At 41.9% G+C, this 21851-nt stretch overlaps 1 protein-coding gene across 1 annotated transcript; it reads left to right on the top strand.

Annotated features, from left to right (window-relative positions):
* Nucleotides 1–2463: 2463 nt before the first annotated feature.
* Nucleotides 2464–18723, top strand: LOC308676729 (tubulin polymerization-promoting protein family member 2-like; the record flags this gene model as incomplete). The annotated part of the gene is made up of 4 exons (XM_081342736.1): nucleotides 2464–2633; nucleotides 14523–14696; nucleotides 16984–17137; nucleotides 18541–18723. The coding sequence occupies 4 exons, from the start codon at nucleotides 2464–2466 to the stop codon at nucleotides 18721–18723; spliced, it is 681 nt and encodes a 226-aa protein (XP_081198862.1).
* Between the last annotated feature and the right edge of the window lie 3128 nt (nucleotides 18724–21851).

Here is a 21851-nt window from a genome sequence, read left to right as displayed (position 1 = left end):
CATAAGTTTATTAAATAAGTAAGGCAGAAATGCATCAAATTCGAGGAACTACACACATATAATTGCAATGGAAAAAACATTACATTGGTGTCCTGGTCTTGTCTAATAGAAGTGCGGTCCTTAAGTATGTCTTTTGACTTCGTTATTTGACTAAACATGTTCATGTTTGCATACATGGAGTGCAGACCTAAATTATGCCATTTGTGAGTGCTCATTGATGTTTTGTACAGCTGCTGAAGCACCAAAAAAACTGATAAGAAAAGCCATGAAGTAGGAGAAAAAAGTTAGATAATAAAAATGCAGCTCTGTGTGCTGTCTTTCCATACCATGTTCTGTGCAGCACTGCAAAGCTTATGCTCATCTAACAACTTGTGAAAGTCATACTACAGATGCTGAGCATAATCTGCCTCTCCAAGATAGGATTTATAAAATTAAACACACAGGAATTGCTTCTGATTTCTCTCTGATGGGAAAGCACAGTATTGTCTCCTTTTTGGGTTAACTTGACAAACAGTACCAGGTTTGAAATCTATACTGAACTCTTTTGAATAAGTTAAAATTAAACCTGTGGTCCTAAGTGTCACAACTGGAAGACCCAGGAATGTTGTGAAGGATGGTGCTTGCTGGATTACCACCACCTGGTTAATCCTAATTTTTGGCCAAAAAGAGTTCCAAGTGGCCTCATTGCCCAAGTTATTTTGTTAGGCTCACCAAGCATGCCAATTTGTGGGAAGGGCAGGCTATATGTTTATCCAAAGTGATTCAATGCCTCTTCAGTGATTGAACACCTGTTAAGACACTGGATAGAGAACCATACTGAAATTCCAGGCATAAAAAACAGTTGATCTAGCATTTCTACCTATCCAGGCATCATTAGCTTTCACAGGCTCACATTATAAATTAGCATTTTTCATACAATTTTTGTATTTGCACATGAACTCATGATTCATAAATCACACTTGTCATGTCTTAATTCTTTGCAAACATCAAGACCACTAAAAGGTTTCGTATACAAATAACTGGACTTTCAGATCCTATGCTTTAGATGGGAACTACCAAAATTTCCAGCATAAAGATATTATCAGATTGAATTGTAGTAGCAGATCACATTCACTACTTTTGAAATAAATTCATCTGTAGTAAGAACAATGACATTTGGATGTAGCCCAATATGGTATTTTTCAAAATGGATTGCAGATAAGTTAAGCTCTATTTGCTTTTCAGAGAAAGTAGAATTGCTCAGAAATACAATGTACTATTCACTATTAGAAGAAGGTATGTTTTGGAATGACTTCATGAAATCCCAGTTTTTGAATAGCAGTTCTTCACTAGATTGACATGCCAGAACTTAAAACTCATTTTTTTAAAGGTCAATACTCTTGTGTATGATATAATTCTTGAAATGATAAAGAATTTTACTATAGCAGGCATCACATTGTGCATTGTATCACTTGGAGCTGCCTGTTATTGCTGCTTCAGAAGGAGGCATCTTCCTTCCACAAAGCTTCATTTCTTGATAGGGTATTGAAATTTTACATTAATGATGACATCATAGGCAAACTACAAGGTCATAATCACTATTTCAAATTATATGTGTAGGTGGCCTTCAGGCAATGTATAAAGAGGACTTAATGTGGCTGCACTTTCTGCAACATAATAAAAATTCTGCCAGTGGCTGCAATAACAGGAAAATAGGTCAAAGACGGTGAGAGTTACGCTTTGGTACTTCGTTAAGCTAGATGAGTGTTTTTCAAACTTAGCGGCATTAAAATATGTGGACTTCACCTCCCAGAATTCTCTAGCCAGCCATGGTTGCAAGTTGGAAACAAGTTGCCCAGTTTGAAAAAACATTGCATCAGATGATCTCTGAAGTCATCTCCAATCTTATGCTAAAAATACCAGGACAAATCATTCCAAAACTTAAAATGTGCATACTTTTGAAATGCAATATGTTTTTTAAATTGTAATAAAATGTTCTTTTAAGAATGAGATTTGAAATGAACTGCTCAGTTGTGTCCTTCCTAGGCAATACATTGGAAGCTGGATAACTGCCACTTTGTCAAAGATTACCAGCAGCCAGTAAAGGTGCACCTTTCATGATAAGTGTAAAACTCAATCTTTGTTTTGTGAACCATCATTTATGTTTTCCCTTATAAAGCTATCCAGCTATAAGAGAAATGTCTTCAGATAGTGGAACACTTCTTACCAATTAAGAACATAATTAGTATTCTTGACTTCAGGCTCAGGATTGTGTACATTGAGAAAAATTATGGTTTTTCATCAAGAAGTGAGAATTGCTGCTATAGCCATTATTCATTGGTGAAAGTTTGTTTTCAATTCCCATTACTGCCTTCCAGCAAGAACCCTCTGTTATCTGTTCAAAGGTGTTGCCCTCCTCCCCTTTTGACCCAATTTTAGGTCCTCTTCTAAGGACATCATGTCCCCTTCACTCTTGCAGAAGTAATGTCAGAACTGGAAAAAACTTTCCTCCGATTTGCTGCGTATGGAAACACATCTACTCACAGGAACACCATGTCTAGGAAGAACTTCTACAAGATGTTGAAGGAATGTGATGTGATGGATGGGAAAGTCATGACCAGCAATGATGTGCTCATTGCCTTCAACGAAGTCAAGTGAGCTTGGAATGATAGTGGTGGGAACATTGCAAACAAGCTTGCAGGGACTACTTAAAGCACTAAGATTACTTACTAATTGTTCACAGTAGGCTCTGTTTAGCCCCCAAATACAGTTTTCTGCACCAACAAACCATATTAAGAAGATGTCCTTCCTTCGTTGTGTCATAAACATCTTTAAAAGTCTGGTGAGAAATAGAGTTTTCAGAAGGATGTATTCAAATGAATGAAATAAAATGCATAGGTAGAAGTTATAAGGAAACAAACTATGTTCAAAATATAGTTCAAGTATTTTTTAAATTGACATATATTTGTAATAATGTACTACATGTTTCAATACAAGACAATACCACTTTTTAGAGTTTAGGTAGATTTATTGAAACTAAAAAATTTTGGAGACTAGAGACCATAATTTACTGTGTTGTCTATTTGAAAAGTTAAATTTCAGTTAAGACTAGTGAAAATAAAGTTGAAACTCTTTTCCCATCCAAATTCACAGATCCCTGGATACTGTATTTATCCCAGAGATTAAAGCCTTAATCTTAAAGGCTTATATGATTTCAGCCGTCTGGTTTACAGCAGTGGTGGGGCCATGTTGGAAGGAACAGATAGTGTATTTCAGCTCCTAGTTTTCCAGAAGGAACAAAAATTCTCATTTTCTTTTTATTCTGTTTCTGGGGTTTTAGGTAGCAAAAAGAACAGGAGGCTCTTAAGAGTGCTAATCGTCACCATTTTCACTCTTGTAAGTCCCAAATCCCAGTCTTGCCTTGCATTTTAGGCTGACCAGCCATTTTTCAAAGTTTGGCCAGCTTTAAGGATAGGTATGGGAATTGCATGCAAGAATAAATGGTTCACCCCTGCGTCACAGCTTAGTGGGGAATGAAAAATCCACTAGCATATGGTTAATTGATTCCCCGCTCTTTCTCCTGCAGGTTTAAGGGGGCCAACCACATTAACTATATTGAGTTTTTGCAAGCCATTAAATTGCTGAGCAGAAAGTGCTTTAAGGAACAATCTCATGAGGAAGCCCTACAGGCCATATTGAAGCTAATGGAGGGGAAAAGGCCATCCAACCTGGAGGAACAAGTGAGTGAATGTTCCTTTGCACCAGAAGAGACAGCCTGATTTCAAAACACTTTACATTTGAATTACTTGAGCAAAAGGATGTGGCTTGTTCTTTTTCTATGGGAATATAGGAAATAAGTATGGAATGGGATGCTAGGCACAGAATTCACTACCTTGAGAATCTAAGTTTACTTTTTGGGAAAAAAAATGTTTTAGTCTCTTTGTTTGCAAGGATATATTTAAAAACAGAAGAATGTACTAAAATGTCTGAAATATAAATGAAGATTTCCAATGAGGGAACCATATCCTTTGTTTTAGGCAAAATAAAAAAATACAAATAAACATTTTCTTTGCACAAAGTACACAAATCGGCATGCTGCTGAATTTACCTGTTGGTGGAAAATGAGGAGAGCTGTAATCCGAAATTACAGCAGATTGGCCTGGAACAAATCTGGATTTGATTTTGAATTGAGTTTTAGATCTAACCCACATCTAAAACTCTCAAGTGCATTTGCTCTGGAATTCTGTGGTAAACTGAGGAATATAGGCAACACATTCTCTGGAGAAAAGTGAGACAAGTGGCAGTGAGACTGAAGGGATAGCTGAACATACAGGCGATCTAACAAAGTGGGAGCTACTGTACATTATAACACCCAACTATACAAATCCCCAGATGTTAGGCAGAACTTGTAGCATCTTTTGAGAACCTCCCTTTGTCCTTGGATGGAGAAGCCTATGAAACACTTTGCCTCTGGCACTCTGTGTTTGGTGAATGTGTTGCTTAGGATCACCCAACCAGGTCACTGAACTGGGCCCCTTTGGCCCAACCATGTTAACTATATCCTGAAGAATTGCTTTCAGCTAGCACAAACCTGCAGAGAAATTCATGCTGGGAGATCAGTGCAATTAATCTTGGAACGATCCATGGCCAAATAGAGCAGCATGCTATTTTAGTGTGATTAGCATTCTTACAGCAGATTTCGGTACCCAAATTTTGGGTTTCCTTCCTGAAGTTGTGAATATTCAATGTATTTTAGGAGGGAAGAGTCAGGATTTCTGATCATACATAAGGAATGTTGACTGTCTGTGACAACCGGGCATATTTTGGCCACCATAGAGAAGAGGAAACTCTATACTTGGTTCTTGTCTTCAGAACCTTGCATATCAATATAGTAGGTAATGGGAATTCAGAGGGCTTATGGAAGATACTGAATATCAATCATATTTTAATCAATTAATCAATTTTTCTTTTACAAGCAGGTTTGCAAGCAATGAGAGATTGCCCTGGGAAAGAAGCTGAGCTCATTTCTATCTATTCTTAAAAATATGGCTATATATGAAAACCAATAGAAATATAGAGAAACTTCCAAGCCCTTTAACTTTAGGAATCAGTGGCTCTTCAGATGTTGGTGTGTTAAAATTCCAGCAGCTCCAGTCAGTTACTTGGGCCATAGAATGCCTGCGCTTAACAGATTCCTTATCTTACAGCAGTTGTAGCCTTAGAAGAGAACACACTTGTGGGAGCGAATGGGTTATTTTATTAACATGAAGTCTTTGCAAATTTTAAGTAGGGCATGCAGCTTTGGGCCTCAAAAATCTGGATAACTTCTGGAGGGAAGCAAAGAATGTAGGCAAGTATGGTAGCAGTAGTTTAAGCCTTTTGTAGCAATAGGGCTGAACAGATAAGGGTTGCAAGATGCAGGTTTTCAGCCTCCTTTCCCACAGGCTCTCTGGATCAATAGATCTCTGCCCCCATTTTCCTGCTCCCAGTTAAATCTGCCACCACTTGTCCTGAGGATATTCTTGCCTGGTGTCCACTGTCTTAACTCTGGCACATGAGCAAGACAACTGCTGACATAAACTGGGCTCCTTACTGGCAAATACGGAAAAAAAGATGAGAGTGAAATAAATTACGTTTGCATGAATTATTTTCCCCACCTCCCATCTCTTTTTTAAGGTTAACTGCCCCAACCTTCTTATTACAGGCATTAATAAAAGAAAATAAACCATTGTAAACAATTGTATACACAGATGATTAAAATCCTTCCTTCCTTCCTTCCTTCCTTCCTTCCTTCCTTCCTTCCTTCCTTCCTTCCTTCCTTCCTTCCTTCCTTCCTTCCTTCCTTCCCTACACTAAAAGGAATCAGAGTTTATTTTGCCTCAGTGCTAATATTCAAGGAGTTTTAAAGCTAGCATACAGATCTCTGTATAATTTGTCAAAATGCTATCTCATGGTCATGCAACAATTATGGATGAGTTACTGTATTTCATCATGGAGACTTTTCTCCAGCTTCTTCCTAGAAAATGATGTGTTGCTGGATCTGAAATGCTAAGAAAGTGTGAAACTAATCAACCTTCTTACCACTGGCCATCTGTAGTTGAAAGGCAATCAGATTACCAGAGTGAGATCAGCCATGATGTCATAGACAACTTGATAAAGTCACAATTCCCACTGTAAAGTAAACTCCTAAGCCCCTGGTGATTCAAACTCAGAGCAGGCCTTGTCATTCCTAGGAGGAACATACTCAAGAAAGAGTAAGGCAGGGGGCCCCCAAGACCATTTAGGTAAGTCCATCTTCAAACCGCCCTGAGTCCTACGTTAGAAGGGTGGTAAATAAGTCTAATAAACTAACTAAACTAAACTAAAACAATTATCATTGGAAGAAAGACCTCGACTTTATTTCACAGCCTTGCTGCTCAGAAATGATAGATATAATCTAGCTTGTTTAAGGGTCTTGAAGGCATTTTCTCTTGGTTACATTTAGACATTCCTCTGTCCAATCTACCTTATAGCATTGTTATGAATAGAAAAAAAGCAAGATACCAGCATGAACCCATAAAGAAAGTCAAAATGCACACACAATGAAAGAAAAATCTCTGTGCCTTTCTGACTGTTCTCAAAGAGTTTTGAAGTAAAACTTTCAAAGCTAGAGCTTCACAATTTGTGCCACTCCCATTTTCAGCTATTTCAAAATTCTTAATACAGTTACGAAGGCAGGAAATATGTAGACTGGGCCCAGCTTCTTCTCACATAACTCCTGTAGTTGGTTTCAGAACCTCTATTCTATTTAAAAATATGTAGTACAACTTGCAATTATCACCTATGCAAAGGTTTTTAAGAGGATTAAGGAAGTGGGAAAGGGATGGCTATTTGTATATAGGAGAAAAGTGATTTTAATTATAGACTGTGTTGCTCCAGTTGTTTGAGGAGGGATTATTTTTCATGGCCACATTGGACAATTAATAGTAGGACTGATGAAATCCAGAATCCAATTGCCATTTACAGAGTAAACTTAGAAGAGTTACTCTATCTTAGTGTTTTTAAAAATTAAAATATATATGCAGATCATGGGTTGGATTGTAGTGCTGTTTTCTCTGTCTTGCCTTTTTTTGATCCTCCTGTCTGGAAGATGCTGAATTCACACAATCTCCAAATTTTATAGCCATAGATTCCACAAATTAGGTATGTAAAATACTTGAAGGTACACCTTTCGTTAATCAGTTCTAAATCTTGCATTTAGATTTAAAAGATGAACCCATATTATCACTGTAAGGGAAGGAGAAAAAAATTCTATCTGCATTTTCCATATCATGCATGACTTCTATACTGTATAGCTCTTATAAGGAGTCTCATTTCATGCCTTGTCTCCAAGCTAAAAAGCTTCAGGCACTGTTGTCTTTCTTCCTATGGAAATTGTGGTAGCCCCTAAATTATCTAGCTGCATTTCTTTGGATTTTTTTAGCACTACAATATCCTTTTTTTTATTGAAAAGTTTTATCATACATTTTATCTTTAACAAACCCCCCTACCCCTCCCCTATCCCTCCCTCCTTACCCCTCCCCCCTCCCCCCCCCCCGACTTCCCAGAGCTAAGTACAAGGTATAAAAAACAAAAAAAAAGAATCATAAACAACCATATGCTAACAACCGTAAACTCTAAAATCCATCACTCTCCAGCTCATACAGGACAACTACAAACACTATTAATATAAAATATATAAAAAAAGAAGAAAAAAAGAGAAAAGAAGGGAAGACCTACTCAAATGCTACACGAAACTTTTTAGTCCCATACTTGCTCTGGATACACTCAATCCACCCTCTCCACTCCATAATATAACGTTCTTGCGAATGATCTTTCAAATAGGCCGACACCCCCGCCATCTCCGCCAGGTCAGAAACCTTTAAAGTCCATTCTCCTATAGTCGGCAGTTCCTCCCCCCTCCAACACTGACCCACCAAGAGTCTTGCTGCCGCAACTAAACTCAACATCAACTTAGCGTCCACAACTGCAGCATCTGTAATCATTCCCAACAAAAAAAGTTGCGGACAAAACTCCACCCTCCGTTCAAAAATCCTCTGCATGCTCCACCAGACCCCCATCCAAAAAGCCTCAACCTCTTCACAAGTCCACCATACGTGAAAACATGCCGCGTCCTCGTCACCGCACCTCCAACACCCAGGCTGACAACTCGGATACACACTTGCAAGCCCCCTAGGATCCAGATGCCATCTACAAAACATTCTGCAAAAATTCTCTCCCAGATTTTGAGCCTGTGCAATCTCTACGTTCCTCACCCAAATCCCCTCCCACGTATCCACCGTAACCACTTCCTGAACATTTTGGGCCCATTCAATCACACAATCCTTAACAAGCTCTGCTTCCGAGTCAACCTCCATCAACGCAAGATACATCCGTCCGACATGTGCGGGACCCTGACCTTTAACCCGTTCCATCAAGTCTTCACCAGTCATTGCAAAACCAACCCTCTGGTCCTCTTTCCACCTGGCCCGCAGCTGAGCATACCGAAACCAATTCTGAACAAACCCCTCTTCCCGCAAGAGGCCACATGATTTCAAACTCCAGACACTCCCCTCCAAGCTCAGAACCTCCCCGTACGCAGTCACATCATGTCCGAAACCAGCATGTACACCTTCCACTGCGTGCTTTGGAATTGCCCACAGCGGCACCCTACAATCCAGCCTATGTCCACACTTCCTCCAAACTCCCAACAATGCCCGTCCCAGAATATGCACTCCAAACACACCGTCCACCCTCCTGTCACACAACAAATACGCACGCCAGCCAAACAACAAATCGTGGCCCCCAAGACTCAACAATCTCTCTCGTGTCAAATCAATCCAATCACCCATTCCTACCAATGCAGCAGCTTCATAGTACAGTTCAAGATTGGGCATTCCAAGACCACCTCTCCCACGAGCATCCTGCACAATCTTAAGTCCAACTCGTGGCCTTTTCCCCGCCCAAACAAACCCACCGATACCTCGCTGCCATTCCTCCAAACCAGAACCCTTCCCAAGAATCGGCATCATTTGAAACAAAAACAGAAACCTAGGCAGGACGTTCACCCCCACCGCTGCGATCCGTCCCAACAAGGACAACCGCAACTCTTCCCAACTCTCCAACTCTTCCCGAACTCCCCCCCACAGTTTTTCACAATTATTTTTATACAACTTTGCATTAGAGGGCGACAAAAGCACCCCCAAATATTCCACCCTTCCAACAATCTCAAATCCAGCCAATCCCTCCAAGAGAGCCCTCCGCGAAACCGCCACACCTTTAGCCAGAATCCCGGTCCTCTGTATATCAACTTCAAATCCAGAAACCCTCCCGTACCATGTCACTATCTCCATCAGGTCCACAACAGAGTTCTCCGGCTGGGCCACTGCAACAACCAGATCATCCGCGAATGCTCCCAATCTACAATCCCGATCTCCAATTTGTATGCCCTTAACCTTTTCCGAATTCCGTATCTTAACCAACAACATCTCCAATGTTAACACAAACAACAAGGGCGACAACGGACACCCCTGCCCCGCGCCCCCCCCAATACCACATGCCTCTGCCAGACCATCATCAACTACAATTCGGGCAGCCCGTTTCCGACACAATGCCCCAATCGGCTGCAAAAAAATTTCCCCAAAATCCATCCTATCCAAGACTCTCATCAAAAACTGCCAACTCAATTGATCAAAAGCTTTTTCAGCATCTAGAAAGACCAGCGCCGCAGGGATCTGGCCGCTCCCCCCCAAAAACTCCAACACATCAACCATATGCCTCACACCATTCTTCATTTGCCCACCACTAACAAACCCCGCCTGGTCCCCACGAATCACCTGCCGCAGAACCCCCACCAGTCTACCAGCCAACACCCTAGCAAATATCCTGCAATCTGTACCCAAAAGCGACATCGGTCTATAATTCCTAACCTGAGCAGCACCCTGGTCCTCCCTCGGAACCAGGGAAACAAAAGCTGCTCTCCAAGACGGCGGCACCCCCCCCGGACCGCCCGGAACAGCTCCCCCAACGGTTCCATCATCTCCAATTGTAAATTTTTATAATAAGCTGCAGACAAACCATCCGCACCTGGTGCTCCATCCATCTTCAATTCCTCAATTGCTGCAAAAATTTCTTCCTCTGTAATCAATTGATTAATCCCCTCCCTTTGTACTTGCGCAAGAACCGGGATGCCAGCACTCTCCAAACATATATCAATGTCTTCCTCACCAATCCTCTCCCTAGCATATAATTTAGAATAAAAATCCACAAAAGCATCCCTAACAAGGTCCTGTTGAAACACAACCCTTCCTTTATGCTCAATTCTGTCTACATTAGAAGCCCTTTGCCTCCTCCCCAATCTACAAGCCAACCATCCATCTGGTCCGCCGGCGCCGCAAAAGGTATCATGCCTGGCAAACCGCAAATTGGCTGCCACCCGGTCAGCCACCAATCTATCAAATTGTCCTCTTAACAGTTTAATAGCCTCCCTAATCCCCACATCCCCTGAACTCAAAACCAAAGCCTCCTCTCCCTCCCCCACCTCATTCTCCAGTTCCCTCCTCCCAGCCTCCACAGCACGTCCACGTCCACCATTCATATACATCAACACCCCTCCCATATAGGCCCTACCAGCATCCCAAACCATGTCCACAGAGGTGCCCCCACTCATACTAACTTCAAAAAAATCCTCCATCCGCTGCCCGCACTCCCCCACATCCCTCCGACCTCCAAACAAATTCTCATCTACGCGCCACGAGCGCCTATCTCCACCCTCCCCACCAATCTCCAGCCAAACCGGGCCGCGATCAGAAACAGTTCTTGCACAAATCCTCACCTTCTTAGTCCCCCAAAAAAAATCACTAGTCAACAAAATAAAATCAATCCTAGAAAAAGATTGATGTCCGTCAGAAAAAAAAGTACAGTCCTTCTCCTGCAAATGTCTCCCACGCCAAACATCTCGCAGTTCCAAGTCATCCCCCACTTCAAAAAAGGATTTAGGCAGTCCAGCATGACCTGGGACGCGCCCAAAAGCTCCAGCCCCGTCCATCTGCACATCCAAAACACCACTCCAATCCCCCATAAAAACAAAAGATCCATAATCCAACTGGGTAAGCCCTGCACGAAGCAAACCAAAAAAGTCAGCTTGTCGCTGACCAGGAGCATACAATCCAACCAAAAGCGTCCCCCTACCCTCCAGCAGCAGCTCCATCACAACGCATCCTCCATGCCCACCTGCTTCAATCAAGTCTGCTGCCAAGGCACCTTCAACATAAACAACCATTCCATCCTTCCCACTCATCGCAGAAGCAGCAAACTGCGTACCCAGCCTTGAGCTCGACAAATACCCCCGATCCACAACCCCAATATGCGTCTCCCGCAAACATACAACATCCATCCTGAATTGTTCTAAACATTGAAAAACTTTCTTCCCCCTCTGTGGCGAATCCAGTCCATCAACGCTCCAAGCCAAAAACCCAGTTGCCACGCACATCATCCCAAAGCTCCTGGAGCACCGCTCCGACAGGACCACTTTCCCTAGGCCGTGCTCCTCCCACTGCCCGGCTGCAAGTACGTTGTGGAAGTTCCACAAACCCCTGCTGATCTTGCTCTTCCGCTTTTCTTGATCGCTCTAAAGCAGCACGCGTCACCCTCCGCTCTCCAGGATCATCCAAAGAAGCCGCAGCCCGATCTCCTCCAGCACCGCCCTCCCCCGTCTGTCCATCTCCAGCCCCCCGATGCTCTCCTTCTCCAGATCCCTTTGCAGCTTCCAGAAGTGATAATGAGGTTGCTTTTAAAACGTTATTGTAAAAATCACGCGCCTGCATCACAGCAACCAGACGGCACCCTCCACCTTCACGCATCACCATCAACCCAACCGGAATCTCCCATCTGAACCTTATATCTCGTTGCTTGAGCTCTTGCACAAGAAATGTAAAATCCTTCCTCCTCCTCAAAATCTTTGGAGGGATTTCTTTTAGAACCAAAACTTCTTGATCAGCAATCACCACTTTAGAATCATAGGCAGCTTGTATAACTTCATCTCCAATCTCCCTCTCTGCAAAACAAACCACCACATCTCTAGGCAGCCCTCTCTGTCCAGCAATCCATGAACTCACACGAAACACTCCACCCATGCCTCCCTTTATTTCAGATGCTGGCTGATTCAACACCACCCCCAGAGCCCCAGAAATCAGCTGCCCCAAATCTTCCTTAATATTCTCTTTTAAGCCTCTGATTCCAACAGCAAACCGCATCTGGCAATATTGAGCAAGACTCAATTCTCCGTCCATTCCGTCTCTCAAATCTTCACTCTCCAATACTCCTGCTTCCAATATAGCATTCCCTTGAGTCAAATCCTCCACCTCTTCATCCAGATCTTCCACACATTCAGCCACTCCATGCACTGAAGACAAAATGTCCACCTTCACCACACTGAACCTCTGCTCCATCCCCTCCCCCACCCCCCCCCCCAACCTCTCCAATTTCTCCTCCATCTGTGCAAACCCATCACCCACCGATTCCAAAACTACCTGGGCATGTTTCCCAAGAGCATCCTGCAAATGCCTCGGTGTCAATACATCAGGAGGATGCAACGCCCGCAACGATGACCGTTGCACCGGAGAGGCTCCACCACTCCGAAGGGTCCCCGAGGGAGGCCCAGCCGCCATCCTCCACCTTCATTTGTGACGCACTTTCACTTTAAGTTTAAAAAGTCCATCAAGCTCGAGAGTAAAATATAATAATCCTCTTCACCTTTTCCTCTTGTACCGCTCTGCCTGCTCCTTTTATTCCATAGTCCTTCCTACAGGCAGGGGTGGTCGCAAACGCCTGGCTCTGCTCCAAGAAATCCGGAGCAGAGACGCTGACCAGCTGGGAGTGACCCAGGCTACGGGGGAGTTCAATCCTTCAGCCGCCCAAGCTACAAGCTCAGGCGGCCCCGGAGAACTCGACCCCTACCTGGGGCCTCACCCCCTCCTCTTCTCCCGAGGAGGGGGCTTCAAATTCACCCGAACAGCTGATCGGCGCTGTTTCGGGTGAAAATTACTCAGCTGAGCCGCGGGCAGCCCGGGAAGGCTGTCTCCGGCGCTGCGCAGCCACCGGAATATCCTTTTTTTTTAGCTGTGGCAACCAGAACACTATGAGACGTGTACTCTCACCATAGATGATAAAAGGGCTTTACTATTTTGCTATTTTAGTTTTACTCCTTCTTCTGGTATCAAGCATGGAATTTGGTTTCCCCGTTTTTTTATTTGGCCCCCTTCCCAACTACATCCTAAATGGCTCAATTTTGGCTTAAGCCTCAATACTTTGATCCAGTGTTCCTGAAATTGGGAGTTGAAGTCCACCTATCTTAAAGTTGCTGAGTTTAGGAACAGTACTCTGGTCAAAGTCATGAGACCCAAGTTATTGAAAAGAATTTCAAGATAGCTTTCCAAGCAGACATGACTTTAAGGATCTGGCAGTATTTTTCACTCATGAGTAGATCAGAGTTCATTTATAAATGGGCAAAGTAGAAGAACAAAATTCTGAGCTGTATTATTTATAAGCATACATTTTCTATAATATGGCAGTTTAAAATGTATGTTTCCTCATTTGATCATTATTTCAATAATTGTACTGTCACACAAGAATCTCTTCTTAAGTACAGTCTTTCTCCTATCTAATATTTCTTGGGTTTACTCTCTATCTGCCCTTAAAATGTGTCCTTTACATATTTTCTTGCAGAAAAAATGTTATTTAAACATTAGAAACTGAAGCAATACTAGAAATCAATCACATACAAATACTAATACATATGATATTTTAACCCAAAACAAAATAGCTTGTGATCCCTTTTGTTAAAAGATGCTCCTTCAGCCTGATGCCTTGTATTCTAATTTAACCGATTGTGATGACATTTATCCATCAAAGTGATTATAGGAGGAAGTGGGAGAGCTTTGGTCTGTTGGACATTTTTGCAGGCTGCCTGTATTGCTAGAACAAAAGGCATTGTGAGAAAGAACGAACTCATACTGTTTTTTGATTCTGAACATGCGCAGTGGGCTAATGCCTCCTTAAGTAACACCAGCTGCCTGCAATTAGTGCAGGTTCGCATCCCACCAGGCTCAAGGTTGACTCAGCCTTCCATCCTTCCGAGGTAGGTAAAATGAGGACCCAGATTGTAGGGGGCAATAAGCTGACTTTGTAATAATGCCGCTTGGGGGCCCCCAAAAGCCCTAATAAGCAGGCATATACATAGAATGAAGGCTATTGCTAAGCACATTGTTTGTGCTTAAATTGTAAGCCGCCCTGAGTCTTCGGAGAAGGGCGGGATATAAATGGGATTAAAATAAATAAATAAAAATAAAAATAAACAAATCTTGATGGACCAATAGCAGATTGATTGATTGACATAGAAGATCCCATCTCCTTCTCGCTCATCCTACTTCTTCCCTCCCCATCTTTTCGTCATGATGGGGTGAACTTATAAGCAAGTCCTGAAAGTTCTCTTGTTTTCTCCTTTTATTTCCTTTTCCCAAGTGCAGAGGGATGTCAGAGCTGGAAAAAGCCTTCCGTAAATTTGCTGTGTATGGAGACACAGCTGCCACAGGCAATGACATGACAGGCAAGAACTTCTCCAAAATGTTGAAGGAATGTGGTGTAATGGATGGCAAAGCTGTGACCAGCACTGATGTGGACATTGTCTTCAATAAAGTCAAGTGAGCTGAAGGGTTGGTGTGTACATATATATATTTGTGAACAGGCATCCAATCTCAATAAGGTTTAAGTGTAAATAATTATTACTGCATTCTTCTTCTTTTTAGATTGTGACCCAGATAGTTTGTTTCATTCAAAACACATTGTCATGTCCCTTCACGATGAATCAGAGATCCCTTGGTGGCCATTTCTTAAGGACATGTCCAAAATGCATGGCCTGTTCCTCATCCCCAGCTTATAGTAGAGGCCACCTAAATTCATTTATTTGATCCAATATTAAAATGGCATGTTCCTCTTCTCCCCATATAAACCTTCCTAAATGTACAATCTGTGTGGCTTTGAAAGTGACCAGAGGGATGACATGAAGGTGCCTAGGATCTTGCCAGTATGAATTGGCAGAAGCCATGTTTGTAATCATAAATAGTTGAAGGCAGATCTACTTGTGGGAAGCAAAATAATGCAAGATAAAGTGGTATCCCGATTCGGTAAAATTGTGTAGAAGTGTAATGGTATGTGGGAATGACCTTGGCAACCTAGGCCACAGTGTAATAAGGCAGCTCAGTTCACGGGGGAAAAGCATGAGAAGTTTTCTGGAGACTAAAAGGAGAGCAGGTGAGGAACTTCAGCTTTGCAAGATTATATTACAGTAACGCTTCAATAAAGAAGGCTCAGTTCATCTGGGTGTGCATCCTGTCTGCACTACATCACAAGTCTGACATCAGTGCAGAAAGAAGACAACAGCAACATAGTGTACAAAATCAATTGCAACAATTGTAACCAGCTCTAGGTGGGACAAACAGGAAGGCAATTGAAAACAAGGGTGCTTGAACATTGATTGGCTAGTGCAGGGGTAGGCAACCTCGGCTCTTTTATGACTCATGGACTTCAACTCCCAGAATTCCTGAGTTGGAATTCTGGGAGTTGAAGTCCATGAGTCATAAAAGAGCTGAGTTTGCCTACCCCTGCACTAGCTATGCTGACTCAGGAATTCTGGGAGTTGAAGTCCATGAGTCATAAAAGAGCCGAGGTTGCCTACCCCTGGGCTAGTGGTTAAAACAGTATGACCAAAAATCCCTGATCGTGAGCCACATTGACAACGAACAACACCAGTTCGATTGGGAAGGAACAAAAATCATTGGCCATGCCAGCGCCCGCCACACATGTCAATTTATTGAAGCCTGGTATTCTACCAAAGGAGCAATTAACAAGCACATTTTATTTATAAATACATAAGAAACCAGACCATTCGAATGACCAATCAACAAGAGAACCAATCAGCTGCTCAGAACTTAAATACAGCTCCAAACGAACAACCAATCACATGACCAAGTGACCACACTGGAACATAAGACATAAATAAGCTAAAGAGGAATGATGTTACTTAGTCTGGTAGCGAAACCTTCAGAGACTAAATTGAAACAAGGCTGGCAAACAAACCACTGCCAAAATATAAAACCCGAGCTACAAGTATTTTCTATTATTTCTGACATCAATTTTCCAAGACTGCAAGTATTTCATCCCCCCTTGTAATTTTAGTCTCTTGTGTCTAGGCTGCAGGTTTTTCTCCTGTCTTTCCGAGGTCATCCCCACATACCATTACAGGAAGAGATCACTGTCCTCCTTTAATTCTACTGTCTGCTTAAAAAGAACCTCATGCAAACAGAAACCTACTGTAAAGAAGGTTAGAGCAGAGTGTTATCAGAGCTAGAAATTACTTTCCTGACATGCCATCGTCTGTAAATAATTGTGGGCTTATTAATTGGATAGTTATCTTTTTTCCCTTATGCTTAATGGGATAATTGTCTTGAAATATAGGCAGTCCGTGACTTACCACAGTTCATTTAGTGACTGTTTGAAGTAACGATGGCACTGAAAAACTGACTTATGACCATTTCTCACACTTATGACCGTCGCAGCATTCTCATGGTCATGTGACTTACATTCAGATGCTTGACAACTGATTCGTATTTATGACAATTACAGTGTCCTGGGGTCATATGACAAGCAAAGTCAGTGGGGAAGCCAAATTCACTTAACAACCGTGTTACTAACTGAACAACTGCAGTGATTCGTTTAACACATGTGGCAAGCAAAGTTGTAAAATGGGGCAAAACCCACTTAACAAATGTCTCACTTCGCAACATAAATTCTGGGCTCACTTGTGGTCGTAAGTTGAGGACCACCTGCAATTGTTGTTTATAACGCTGTCTTCTTTGTAAATTCTTGGATGCCTTGTTCAGGGTTGGTGTTGTACTGAGGGTAAGAGTTGATGTGTTTGTGTCTCCGCAGGAGCAAGGGTGCTCGCAACATCACATATCCAGAATTCCAAGAAGCAATAAAAGAGCTGAATGCTAAACGCTTCAAAGGAAAGTCCCCTGAGGAAGCTTTACAGTCCACTCACCAGTTGATGGAGGGCAAGGAACCAGGCAGTGTCGGGGTGACGGTGAGTGAAGAGCTCCCTACACATAAGGGATGAGCCAATCAATGATGCTGCCAGGGAGAGCTGAGCAAGATCTGTTCAGAGACACTACATTATCTCTCATACCTAATTTGTTTTTTTTATTCATTTGATTTATATGGCTGCCCATCATGCCACAGTGACTTCTCCCCACATTTCTCGCTCTTCCTTTCTTCCCAGTAACTACCTCCCTGAATGGCTTGCCTTCAGAGGTTGTGGGTGCTCCATTACTGTACTGGAGGCTTTTAAGAAGAGACTGGATAGCCACTCATCTGGAATGGTATAGGGTCTCCTACTTGAGGAGCGGGTTGGACTGGAAGACCTCCAAGGTCCCTTCCAACACTGTTATTCAATTATTCCTTCTCCTAATTCTTTTTTTTCCTGACTAAGCTACTGGTCACATCATAGCTCCCACAGGGAGGGTCTTCTCAGGGTGCCACCGGTAAGAGATTGCCGGCGGACGACACCCAGGGATAGGGCCTTCTCAGTGGGGGCACCTGCCCTTTGGAACCAGCTGCCAGTGGAGCTTAGGACTGCCCCTGACCTCCGTTCATTCCGCCGGGACCTGAAGACCTGGCTCTTCAAGCTCTCTGGCCCAGGCTGAGGATTACCGGTAATTTTTTTAACTGGGGTTTTACTTATACAGGGATAAATTAAATTTTTTTTAAACTTGTTTTTAACTTTTGTATTTCGGTTTTTAATTACCCTGTAAACCGCCCTGAGTTCTTCGGGAAAGGGCGGTATATAAATGTAATAAAATAAATAAAAATAAAATAAAATAAATAGCTGCAGGGAAGGTTCCTATAGATTGCAAGCTTGTGGTCATCACTTGTGGCAATTACATCTGGCTCGCCAAATGGCACTGAAACAAAACCAGTGAAATCTTTTTTGGAAAAATTCCATACGATACCCAAGAAACCATATTACCTCTCCTCCAGTGCATTTCACTGATTTTGTTCTGCACCTTCAGCTATTAGTCAAGTAACCAGTAACCACATTCTTCTCTTCTCTTCTCTTCTCTTCTCTTCTCTTCTCTTCTCTTCTCTTCTCTCCAGAAAAGTGCAATGCTAGGAACCATTAAGATACTGTGAGAACCCTTTAAAAAACCCATAATCTAGAATGATTTCTCTATTAATTTTTCCCCCAGAATAGATTTGGGAAAGACAGAATATAGGTTGTTTTCATCTAAGCCGCCTAAAATTCACCCAGTACGTAGATCCTTTTGGTGTGAATAAAAGCCACACATCCCACTTGTCGTTTATCCCTGTAGCTCACCTGTACAGACCTGTGAATTTCCCATGTGTGAGAATCAGCTTGTCACCGTCATCTTCCCTTCCCCAGCATCCACCTTCAACAGGCAGCTAACACTTTGTTTAATTCTCTTGCAGAAAGCTGTTGCAGCTGGGGCAGTAGACAGACTGACGGACACCAGCAAATACACGGGTTCTCACAAGGAACGCTTTGACGAAAGTGGCAAAGGCAAAGGGATAGCTGGGCGTGCAGAGATGACAGACAACAGCGGCTATGTTGGGGCTTATAAGGGAGCTGGGACTTATGATAAGAGCCACTAGATGTGGAGTGGGGCCTCCTGGAAAACCTGCCTGTTCTCCTTGGCCTTGGAATGAGAGGCCAATAAACACCTGTTCTAAATGATTATGTTTTGTGTTTGTGGGACGATAGGTGATTGGCATCTAAATAAGGATTGTTCCCTTGTTTTGGAAGATCCTTCATTATCTACCACATCTTAATCCACAAGGCATAGGAAAAAAAGTCATCATTTTAACACTTGTGCCTCATTTCCTTTCATTGTCATATTCAAAGTGATACAAGAGTTTCTTCATACTGACTTTGGAAGTTCTTTTCTTACAGATTCTTATTCAGGCCTGTACTAAAAAGCTTATTGATAAAAGAATTAACTTGCATCTTACACTTGCAAAACGTATCTCTGAGCTGTCAAATTGATCTATGGGATATCAAAAGATGCCAATTCTAGGCATGAAGATGTTAGGTTCTCAAAATTCAATCATGCTTGCTTGTATATATGTATGGCTGTTTTATATTTATATATGTGTGTGCGCATGTGTGTATATGCACACACACACATATGCACACACACACAAACACACAGAGGGAGAGGGAGAGGGAGAGGGAGAGGGAGAGGGAGAGGGAGAGGGAGAGAGAGAGAGAGAGAGAGAGAGAGAGAGAGAGAGAGAGAGAGAGAGAGAGAGAGAGAGAGAGAGAAATGTTCAAGCCTTAATGATATATATGCCATCATCTCTTTTAGCCACACTCTGGAGGACAAAACATATTGAATTGAATTGGCTAGTACAGATGATGCAACTCCATTTCTTAGATACCCTAATTCTTTTCCTGTTGTGATGGATTGGATATTCCACATAGAGTAGGCTTGAACCAGATTTATGATTTGGTCAACCAGGATTCCCAGAGCCTCACCTCTAAGAGTACTTCTATGAGTACAATGAGTCTGAGTTTTTCCCTGTTCTTAGCTAGGAAATAGTAAAACAATTAGCCTCAAATGGGAGAAACAGTGGGAGTTAAACATATGTGTTAGTCTTTAGGGAATGCACAGAAGGAACAGCAGTGCCCCACTTGCAGATCTTTTTGAGTTCACGGAGGGCTCTGTATCTTGTTGCCAATAAACCAGAACTGCCAATGTTACTGGATGATGTCCTAATTTAATTATAACTTACAATTTATCGTAACTTATGTTTCCGCAGAGCAAGGCGTGAAGTGTAGAAGATAAATGATCTGGGCTCATTTATATACTTACAACCTTTGTCTCAATGCTGTATAGGTACAGGCATGAATTTGTTTTATATCATGTTTTATGTGTTGCACATTATGCAATACACATTAGTGCCAATCTCAATGTATACATGGTTGTACTTTGACAATAAAGGTTCATTCATTCATTCATTCATTCAACTACAGTGTTTCACTTAACAACTGTGGCAAGAAAGGTCATAAAATGGGGCACAAAATTAACAACCGTAACATAAATTTTCAGCTCAATTGTGGTTGTAAGTTGAGGACTACCTGTACAAATTTGAGTTAAAGATAGAGTTAAGAATGGAACTTGTTAATAACCCCAGGATTTCCTGTATTCAGTTGCTAGGAAGTATTTATATCTAGAAAGATCAGAAATGTGTGGGCAATGGTATTTCCCCATGATCCTGACACTTTTAAACTTCAGAGAAGACTTCTGAGAATATCATTAATATTTAAGGAAACAAATGGATTACCAAACAAATCCAGAGTTCCCACTCAAAACCTAAATAACCAGGCTCACTCAGGCAAACACCTAGTTCTCTGGAGAAACCTGTAATGCTGGGAAAGGTGGAAGGAAAGAGAAGAAATGCACAACCAGCATCAAGCTGGCACTTACTCAATAAACATCCATACTGCACAATTCCTTTAATGGCCGGCAGACAGCAGTGGCCCATCACAAACTTCCATAGTTTTTGAAACAATATGTTGATCCTAAATTGTCTCCCCACTCCATAGGAAGAGCTGGTACAGTTTGTATTTTATCTAGTCAATAGCCTTTATAAGAGTTGGACTGCTAGGAAACTTTTAATACATTATTTCAGTACTGTAGTACTTTTAACACTTTTCTACTGAAATAAAATGCTTTAACAATAGCAGTAGCACATAGACTTATATACTGTTCATAGTGCTTTGCAGTGCTGTCTGATTGATTTACAATGTCAGCATATTATTCCCAACAATCTGGGTGCTTATTTTACTGACCTTGGAAGGAAGGCTGAGTCAGCCCCATCAGGATCAAACTTTTTGGCAGTGGGCAGAGTTAGCCTGCAATACTGCATTCTAACTAACCATTGTACAACCAGGGCTCTTTTTCTTGCCATGTTCATTGGAATATATTTCAAGAAATTCATCACATGTTTGATTGATGATCTGTACTCAATCTGTAGTGAGCATCTATCCACTCTTCCCTCCACATTTAATAAACATAAAGCAATTGTGATCTCTATTTTTCAGAAATGAATTATTTGTTTTCTTGGTTGGTACTTCTAAACTTTTCCCAAGCTCATCACCTAAGAACTTCTTGTTCCTTTCCATTTAATTCTGGTGCTCATAATACACCAGGTGCCACCATTCTGAAGACTAGCCAAGGATCTGTCTCTCATTACAAAAAATGTAGACGTTAGATGGGATCCTGTCTTCATTTTTCCAGTTCCTGCTCAGACTTGTGTGTACATTTCTTCAAAAGTACAGTACATTCCACAAATAAGCTTTAGGAGGATCACTGTCCACAGATCTACATAGAAAGTATCCTTAGATTTACAGCCTTACAGGTAGTCCTCAACTTATGATCATTCATTTAGTGACCATTCAAATTTACAATGGCATTGAAAAAAGTAATTTTTGACCACTTTTCACACTTAATGATTGAAGCATCCTCATAGTTATGTGATCAAAATTCAGACACCTGGCAACTGACATATTTATGACAGTTGCAGTGTCCCAGGGTCATGTGATCACCTTTGCAAACCTTTTGCAACCTTCTGACGAGCAAAGTCAGTAGAGAAGTCAGATTCACTGAACAATTGTGTTACTAACTTAGCAACTGTAGTGATTCACTTAACAACTGTGGCAAGAAAGATTGCAAAATGGGGCAAAACTCTCTTAACAACTATCTTACTTGGCAATGGAA

This window comes from Vipera berus (genome assembly GCF_964194415.1).
Source record: "Vipera berus genome assembly, chromosome: W".
NCBI lineage: Eukaryota > Metazoa > Chordata > Lepidosauria > Squamata > Viperidae > Vipera > Vipera berus.
Note: the sequence above shows the minus strand (reverse complement) of the source record. Positions and strands in the feature narration are given on the sequence as shown.